This window comes from Sinocyclocheilus grahami, unplaced genomic scaffold, assembly GCF_001515645.1.
Source record: "Sinocyclocheilus grahami isolate Dianchi unplaced genomic scaffold, SAMN03320097.WGS_v1.1 scaffold317.1, whole genome shotgun sequence".
NCBI classification, from domain to species: Eukaryota; Metazoa; Chordata; class Actinopteri; order Cypriniformes; family Cyprinidae; genus Sinocyclocheilus; species Sinocyclocheilus grahami.
This window is the reverse complement of record NW_015505496.1, coordinates 941905-951129: the sequence shown is the minus strand read 5'-3', so window position 1 is coordinate 951129 and position 9225 is coordinate 941905. Positions and strand designations below refer to the sequence as shown.

At 37.2% G+C, this 9225-nt stretch overlaps 2 protein-coding genes across 2 annotated transcripts in view; one reads left to right on the top strand and one right to left on the bottom strand.

The window, feature by feature from the left end:
- Positions 1 to 692: 692 nt before the first annotated feature.
- Positions 693 to 9225, top strand: part of LOC107602028 (ADP-ribosylation factor-like protein 15) — a 140294-nt gene continuing 131761 nt past the window's right edge. The window contains exons 1-2 of the mRNA XM_016294416.1: positions 693 to 729; positions 4332 to 4459. Of these exons, the coding sequence (XP_016149902.1) occupies positions 4406 to 4459 (54 nt within the window). The 5' untranslated portion in view covers positions 693 to 729; positions 4332 to 4405. The remainder of the gene's footprint in view (positions 730 to 4331; positions 4460 to 9225) is intronic.
- Positions 1652 to 2152, bottom strand: LOC107602000 (heat shock protein beta-3-like). The gene has a single exon (XM_016294377.1). The coding sequence runs from the start codon at positions 2102 to 2104 to the stop codon at positions 1652 to 1654; it is 453 nt and encodes a 150-aa protein (XP_016149863.1). The 5' UTR covers positions 2105 to 2152.

The window sequence follows — 9225 nt, the reverse complement described above, 5'->3', positions numbered from 1 at the left end:
TACATTAAATAATACAAAAATTCATCTCTTGGATTAAATCGTTTGGCAAGTTATTAAAACCAGCTCTGTTTTGTATGTGATTTGACAACTTCGTCATACAATGAAGTTGTAAACATGTTTCAAGTAGCCTACATGTTTTATATGTATTACATTTATACTACTCAGATATTAATTTAGCATCTTAATCCATTAGTCAAATCCTCCATTCAGACGGTTCGAAACAAAGCTAAAACATTTTTGTTTCATTTAATTTTTTTCTGACCGAAAATGTTTTTTTGTTGTTGTTGTTGCTGCTAACGGGTTAATACCGTAATTATTTCGTTCCTATATATTTTTTTAATGAAACCAATCACATTTCTCAGTAAACATGGCCATTTCCTGGTTCATTTACCCGCGCGCGCGCTTCTGTGAATGGAATTAACGTTAATCTTCTCAGACTGAATGTGGCGACCGTTGAGATTCTGCAAGAAGGCGATGTTGTGGTAAGTTTTGTAATTTATCAAAATAACTTTGATCTAAAGTACAAACATTAATGTGGTAAAATTAAATGGCCAGATAACACCTGCAGCTGTATTTGAAAAAAAAAGTCATTTCATGACATTGAACATTTATATTCATTAGCGCAGCGCTCCGTACATTTTAAACAATGCTTCTGTGAATGGAATTAACGTTAATCTTCTCAGACTGAATGTGGCGACCGTTGAGATTCTGCAAGAAGGCGATGTTGTGGTAAGTTTTGTAATTTATCAAAATAACTTTGATCTAAAGTACAAACATTAATGTGGTAAAATTAAATGGCCAGATAACACCTGCAGCTGTATTTGAAAAAAAAGTCATTTCATGACATTGAACATTTATATTCATTAGCGCAGCGCTCCGTACATTTTAAACAACCTTTTATCAGTTTTATTAAAATACCGTTCCTGCTTAAAACTGACAGAGACGGAAATACATTTTGTTTCTAATCCCTGCTTCATATGTTCTATCAACTATAACGAATTGGTCATTGCCAAAATAGATTCATTGAAAGATCCGATTCAAAAGTAGAATTAGTTCACGAATCGGACATCGCTATGTAGGCGAATTTCTTTCATAAGCGACTTTTAAGACGGTTTATCAACTACATTTATATCTGTGCGATTAAAATGCAGTATGACACAGACATGAAGAATTAAATCTTCTTTAATTAAAGAATAAATATAAGTTATGATGATGTCCGCTGGTGAATGCTTTGTAAACAGGTTTGCCAAAAAAAAATCCTTAATACATTATCGCTGCGTTATAGTATTGGCATGCTGACAGACGTGCTTGCACAGTGACATAATGAGATGTCATGAAGCTTAATCACATTCCTGCAAGGGAGCTGATACATACTTGATGCCGATTTGAAATAATTTAGGGTAGGCCTATATAATGTGAACATATGAGTCTTTTTTATTTAATAGAACTGTTAATTTTTGCCACTACGCATTATGCAGGAAATCAAGCTGAATGTTGAACATCTTGGGACATGCAAAACAAAGCGAAACTGTCATACAACAGCAAAGAATGTGATTGCTTTACCGGATAACTGATCACAACAAAAATGCTCAACTAACACAGCCCAAGTTTGTTCATGTCCTGATGAATGGTGTTAAATCACTGTGTTGTCCTAATCACACGCTGGCCACCATCGGTCCTTGGTCTCCACCACTAGTATCCCATCACGACACAGCATGGCTTTGAGGTCCCTCGCCTGGAGGTGATGGTCAGGCAGCTGGTAGTGTCTGGTGAAACTCCGTGACACAAACCCATGCTCGTCCATCCTCACCCCGTGCCAACCTCTGATCAGCAGCCGCCCCTCAAAGACCTGTATGAGGATGTCTTCTGGTTTAAATTGAGTCACGTCCAGCAGGATTTGAAATAATGGCTCTCCTGAATCCTCGTCCTCAGTGACTGTTTGCCTCCCTTCAGTGTCCATTTTAACCGGCAGACATTCAGGTCCTGGCAGGGCAAACAGTCGATGATCTTCAGTGCATTCAGTGAGATTCCTGGTTTTGAAGTGCTCCTGGTAGCACACAGGGCTTGCTATCCAGTGGGAAATAGTGATCCCCTCTCCTTCCATGACACTGGGCGCAGAGGTTCCCTTGGCTTTTTGTGTAGTGAATGTGAAGTAGTGCAATGCCGGTAGGACCAACCAAAGCTATTAAAAGACAGTCCCCTGCTTAAGTTTCTGGGCCAGGGACAGGATGGACCATTTTTAGAGCAGGCAAAGAGAACTGATATCGTCATATATTACTATGTAGGAAGCTTATACTCTACAAGCATGACACATTAATGTTGTTAAATACACTATTTACACTGCTTTCACTTCTACACTATTTACATTTTTTTAAGACATTAAGTTTTATTCAGAAAGGACACAATAAACTGATCAAAATTGACAGGAATGGCATTTATAATGTTACTGAAGATTTCAAATAAATGCAGTTCTTTTGAACTTCCTATTCATCAAAGAATCCTGAAAAAAACTGGATTTTAGAACGATCTCTGAAGGATCGTGTGACACTGAAGACTGGAGTGATGACTGCTGAAAATTCAGCTTTGCTATCACAAGAGTACATTGCATGTTAAAATATATTAAAATAGTAGACATTTACTTTAAAGGATTAAAGGATATTGGTATTATTTTTAAGGATAAAAGGATATTTAAAGGTTAAAGATATTTACAAATGATTTTGGCATGTTGACAAAGGGCATACCTTAAAAGTTTTTGTTCTGTCAAGTGTGATAGTTAACAAACAGACATGAATGATAAATCAATGCTGCCACCTTGTGGATGTTTATTATGAGTACATATATAGATGCTGGAAATTTGTTTTGCCATACAGTAGACTAGATATTTGGCAACAAAGGTCCGCTGAAAATTTCAGACTGGCTGAACACATCAGTAGGCCTGGAATACTGTTTGTTTATGTCTTTGGATTTGTATGCTTGTTTGGGAGGGTACAAAACTTTGGGGTTGGTAAGATGTTTCAGCCTTTACTCCAGCCTTCAGTGTCAAATGATCCACATTTACACTTCACGCTTGTTCATTTAGCATATGCTTTTATCCAAAGCTTTAGAAATCATTCTAATATGCTGATTTGATAAGAAATATTTCTTAACCACTAAGGTTGAACATTTTTATTCTGCTTAATATTTTTGTGGAAACCATGGTACTTTTGTCAGGGTTGTTTGAATGCAAAGTTCATATAAACAGCATTTATTTGAAATAGAAATGTTTGTCATAATAATGCATAACACGCTTTTATTGCCTCTTTTGATCAATTTAATGTATCCTTTTTGAATAAAACTAAAAGTATATTACCTGGTATATAAGTAATTTAATTTTCATGTGAATGAAAAGACTAAAAATCTAATTTATGTTTTACACTTCACGCTTGTTCATTTAGCATATGCTTTTATCCAAAGCTTTAGAAATCATTCTAATATGCTGATTTGATAAGAAATATTTCTTTACCACTAAGGTTGAAAATTTTTATTCTGCTTAATATTTTTGTGGAAACCATGGTACTTTTGTCAGGGTTGTTTGAATGCAAAGTTCATATAAACAGCATTTATTTGAAATAGAAATGTTTGTCATAATAATGCATAACACGCTTTTACTGCCTCCTTTGATCAATTTAATGTATCCTTTTTGAATAAAGCTAAAAGTATATTATTTTCATGTGAATGAAAAGACTAAAAATCTAATTTATGTCGAACATTTGAGACCTTAATAACTGTATATTATTTTGACACACCAGCTGCATGCTGTGATAATGTTAGCTTTCAACTTGTACTTTTCTAACTCTCTTTCTGAGTTTTTCTTTCACTGAGGAAGACACAATTATCACTATTATCATCATTGTATTCATTAGCATTTCCTTTGTAGAGGGAAGAGAGAACTGTTCACACATCTTTACATTATTATATAGCTCATCAGAATATATAATGTGATTATTTCAGGCAAACTTCAGTACATTTCTGACAGTGGCTACAATTTTTTTGCAATTCTATATAATTCATTGTGTGTAGGTGTGTAAAAGTAACTAATCCAATTAGCAGTTTTATTTTGCAATACGAGTCACTGAGCTGATAATCTCTTGAGACTGCTACTAATCCCCTTTAGTTGTTGTCTCTCTGTCTCTCTCTCTCTCTCTCCCCGAGTATTCACCCACCTCTAGCTCTTGTTTATTTATGAATGGGAATGAATAGAACAGTTTCCTCTTTTCTCCATCCTTTCATTTGAAGAAGAACCATTGAATCTCTGTCTTCATATAGTGTCTTTCTCTGTTCCCTCTTCAAAGCCATCCTCTTGTCCTCATCCAGTTACTCTGGCTCGGCTTGTTTGTTGTCTGGGGTAACGCTGTTGCTGGGGACGATGTCAGAACACGTTCAGCTCTCAATAGCCCTGTGTAGGATTGGCCTTTACACGGTAAGCTGTGTTACACGGTCTCCATATTATGTTGTACATTTTATGCATGCACCGGTTGGTGCCTTTTCTTTGATTTTAGTTATTTGGATGTATGTCCAAACTTATTTTGGTGGAATTATGTTGTGTAATAATGCAACAGGCTACCTGAGGCTACAGGTGACCATACTCAACAAATTACACAATGCAAACATTACAATAGTTCCTGCATGTAGATTTGCATGTATGATTACAGTAGCTGGAGTCATAATCTATGTCCGACAGCTTTCTTGAGCTGATAGCAAAAATGACTAAACTGTGGTGATGAATATTAGTGTGTGTTTATCTCCAGGGAGTAGTGTGGCAGGTGTTTTCGGCAGTTAACCCTCAGGTTAACTTCTTTGCTTTTAAATAAGAAGTCACAGGGGAATCTTATATGGTAGAAAAACAAAACAAAAACTAAACTCTAATCCTATTGTTACATGTTCTTTGTTATGACTTGTGGTCTTTCAGCATTTATCCAGTCTTCCAGCTTGAGTTACTACTGAGATGTGCAGTATTGTTCTGTTCTATTTCGCTATTAGAAAAAAAACTTCTGTTGGATTAAGTCTTTTAAGCTTCCTGTCATTAACATGAAAAGATGTGGGAACAGGAATATTTATGTGATACCTGGCATCAGCGATAGTACGTGGTGATCTGCTTTGGTGAAGATGGTCACATAGGGCTGAGCGGTATGGTGGTATACTGTATATCGTTACCACGAAATAAAGTGTCAATCGTTAGAGATTTTGCTATATCGTGTATTCCGCGGTATGCACACAACACAGTACTGCTTAAACGTTATAAACCTTTTGAGTGATAAGGAAACATGCATGAATGAGAAAATAAAGAGTGGGACGCACTTGGTAGAGACTAGAGTTATTAAGTGCAATAAGCAGTGAAAAATAACTCGATGCGGTGCTCGCACTGACACAGCCGAAGCGCGCGCACTGAAAGCCCCTCTCAGACAGCATGCGATCGTGAAAACAGATCTCTTTCGTGTTTTATTGTGCTTGAATGGTCAAATATGCACACAGTAATGTCATAATGCCCGTCGTGTGGAGTATTCAAGTAAAAACAGTCGGTTATATGTTAAATAAATGTAAAACAGTTGGGTGAAAACCGGATGTGTTTCAGTATATTGGATCAGTGCAGTTGGTCTTAAAGGGACAGCAGCCTTATTTACCTGCTGCTGTCTGTCATTATTAATGTTAATCATGTTTGATTGATACAATGAAGAAGACAATACAGTGTTTTATTTATACACGTTATTCAATTTCTGTAATATTTCTTATTAAATGTTAAATAAACCTAGCCTACTGTAGCTAAATAAATTAAAAGTTTATTTCATATTTATTTGTTCTGTTGTGCTTGTAATTAGCTTATTTTTATTAATTTTAATAACAAAAATAAAATAAAAATAGCTATATCGAGGCACATATCGTTATCGTGAAATAAAATTTCTCATACCATGAAATAAGATTTTGGTCATATCGCCCACACCTATGGTCACACCCTTACATAAATTATTTATGTTTTAGATATTATTCAATATCCTATCAGTTAGTTTGTTTTAATACATTACCGTCAAAAGTTTTGATTCAGTCTTTTTTTATGCTTTTGAAAATGCTTTATGTTTTAAAGGTGTCATGAAATATATTGCAAGTTTCAGAACTCAAAACTAACTCCCCAGTTTAAATATGAATTATTCTTGTCTACCCTTCTGAAATGCAAACGTCGTTTGAAATCAAGGAAGTGTGTTCTTAACAACTAAAGTAAAAGCAGATATTTTGAACAAAGTGGGTAATCAAACAGTTGCTGGTCCCCCTTGACTTCCATAGTTTGGGAAAAAAAACAAAACGTTTAGTTACCCACATTCTTCAAAATATCTTCTTTTGTGTTCAGCAGAAGAAAGAAATTCATACAGGTTCATTGTAGATCTTAAATTCTCAATGCAGTCAGCACAATAAGAAGTTGAAAGCAACAGGTGTGTGGCCCAGTGTGGATGTGGTGTGTGCCTGTGAGGGTGCAGGTTTTATTGCGTCTCATTCGTTTTCTGTAGGACCTTCATTGAGGCTGCAATGGAGGGGAAAATCACATGCCTTCTATTTTAGTCCTGGTCTGAAATTGTGCCACGTGGCACCTCATTCCCATCATGTGTATATGTGCGTTTGCATGCGACTGCATGTGTGTTTACTCAGTTCTGATGCGAGTCTGACATGCACTTATTCACACAAAGCTGTTACTGACAGAACTTAACTATTTTTTTGTCTTTTTCCTATTTTTCATGAGATGGTAAACTTTTGTTTACTGTTATTAGGAGCACAGTTTTCCTGTACAGAATGCCAATGAGACATGTGTTAACTGCCCGTTTGTTCCATTTCAGGTGGCCTTTGTGTTAATAGATTGACTGACAGTAACAATGTTTGCTTTATTAGGTTTGCTGAGAAGGTTGTTTGTAGGGAATGTTTGGCTCAGATTGTTCAAAAACACAAGTAGTAAATAGGCAGTATATTTCCAGAAGGTTATGCCAGTATGTTTGCTCTTATTAGGAACAGGAATGTTATGAGCTGCATCAATACCCAACAACACTAAAAAGTTAATTACAGTTGGTATTGTAAGGGTTCAACATAAACTTCTAGGGACAGCTCACCCAAAAATGAAAAATTCTCTCATCATCTCTCGTGTTATTCTAAACCTGTATGATTTTTTTCTTCTGTTGAACATAAAAGAAGATATTTTAAACAATGTTGGTAACCAAACAGTTTTGGTTGCCATTGATTTTTTTTTTTGAGCACCTCATGACTATATCACGTTATATTTGAGAAGCTGCAAAAGACACAGGCACAAGTGGAATGTACAAAACATGGTGACATTAATTTTTTATTAAATATAATGGGTTAAATATTGCGTCACCAAAAATGATAGAGGTCATGTACATATATTGCGCGATAAGTCAATATATTGATTATTACGACAGGCATAATGCCACTGATTTTTTACAGAACATAAAAAGCAGATAAATTGCTTGTAAATGGTGTAATAACTTAGTTTGTCCAGCAGAATGCACTCCATTGTTTGCAACTGGCGATCTGGATGAAATGCTTTAAAGCTTAAGTGTATGGAATACCATTGAAAATTTGAATGGCCATATCTCCGTAACGGTGCGGTGGATCAGCACCAAATTCGGGGGATCCCATCAGCTCGAGGATCCCTGTCGAATGCTTAATCAAATGTACATCTCGAGGCCCCCTTTCGAATGAGACCACCTCCGTGTCGATTGGGGCTGTCAAAAATTTTTTTGAATTTTGAATATTAGTCGAATTAAAAAAAAACATGCAAAATGTTGCATTCGATTTTAAGGTCTGCGTCAGCCATCAGGCAGCCTTATCAGTGGCGCACGAGATGCAATGATGATGTATGTGTCATTGATTGCATTTGAATGCTTTTGTATCCAGTTGAACCCATTAGATGCGGCGCTGCTACGTTGTTCATTCATGTATTGCGGAAAACGAGAGCATCAGTGTGGAGAAGATGTTGTTTACGTCAAAACTGAAACCAAGCCGTTCACACAGAACACATATTTATCACATTTTCTAGAGGGACATCTATCAGCGTAGCACTCACGTCTCGCACTAGAGAGTGGCATGTTTAGAAAGCCATGTAAAATTAATGCAAGTTCAACTTTTAAAAAACATGTCTAAAGACGTTATGGCAGTTTTTCCCCATCCCACTCTATCTCATGTTTTTAAATGAAGACGGTAGCCTACTCTTTTTGATTGGTTTTCGGTCCTTTGTATTAAACTATTCATACATGCACGGGTTTTTTTCTAATTGTTTAAGCAACTTTATTAATTATATATGGTTTATAAACATTATTTTAAACATTATTTTTTTCAAAGATAGTCATGTTATTTTATTACGCTTTTTTATTACGTGCATAATATTTTGCTCGATGTGCCCTCTTGTGGCCTCAGGAGAGAAGCTAAAAGCTTTTTCCCCCTAACTGAAATTATGCCTTTTAAATTCAAATATAATTTTTTAAGTCATTTGGACAGCCCTAGTGTCGATAGCCCTTGGGGTCCTGGAATTACGGCCGGTCAAATTCACCGTCGGGCACCGATTCCGAGGAGCTACCAATGTGCGGAGGGCGGCGTTCGAGAGGGCTTCTCGAGCTAAAGGGATCCCCCGAATTTGGTGGAGATCCGCCGCCGCGTTGGTGAGATAGGGACACCAGCCAACCCTTTCTCTTCAGTAAGGAGGTCTCTTGTTCAGGCAGCAGCATTCAAGCGTTGTCTTAACAGTAAGTTGCTAACTAGTTTGTGCGGTGGTGGCTTGAGTCTGTTGAATGGTGATTTAGCACTACGTTGTCACGTAGTTGGTGAGACCCAATGGTATTAAGCAGCGGTTCTTAATCTTGTTCCTCGTGACCCCCCCCCCCCCCCCCCCCCCCCGCCTCCCCTGCCTCCTCTTGAGTGGGCTTCTCGAGCTAAAGGGATCCCCCGAATTTGGTGGAGATCCGCCGCCGCGTTGGTGAGATAGGGACACCAGCCAAGCCTTTCTCTTCAGTAAGGAGGTCTCTTGTTCAGGCAGCAGCATTCAAGCGTTGTCTTAACAGTAAGTTGCTAACTAGTTTGTGCGGTGGTGGCTTGAGTCTGTTGAATGGTGATTTAGCACTACGTTGTCACGTAGTTGGTGAGACCCAATGGTATTAAGCAGCGGTTCTTAATCTTGTTCCTCGTGACCCCCCC

Excerpts from the sequence above, each read along its gene's own strand:
- LOC107602000 (XM_016294377.1), bottom strand. The coding sequence starts at position 2,104 with ATGGAAGGAGAGGGGATCACTATTTCCCACTGGATAGCAAGCCCTGTG.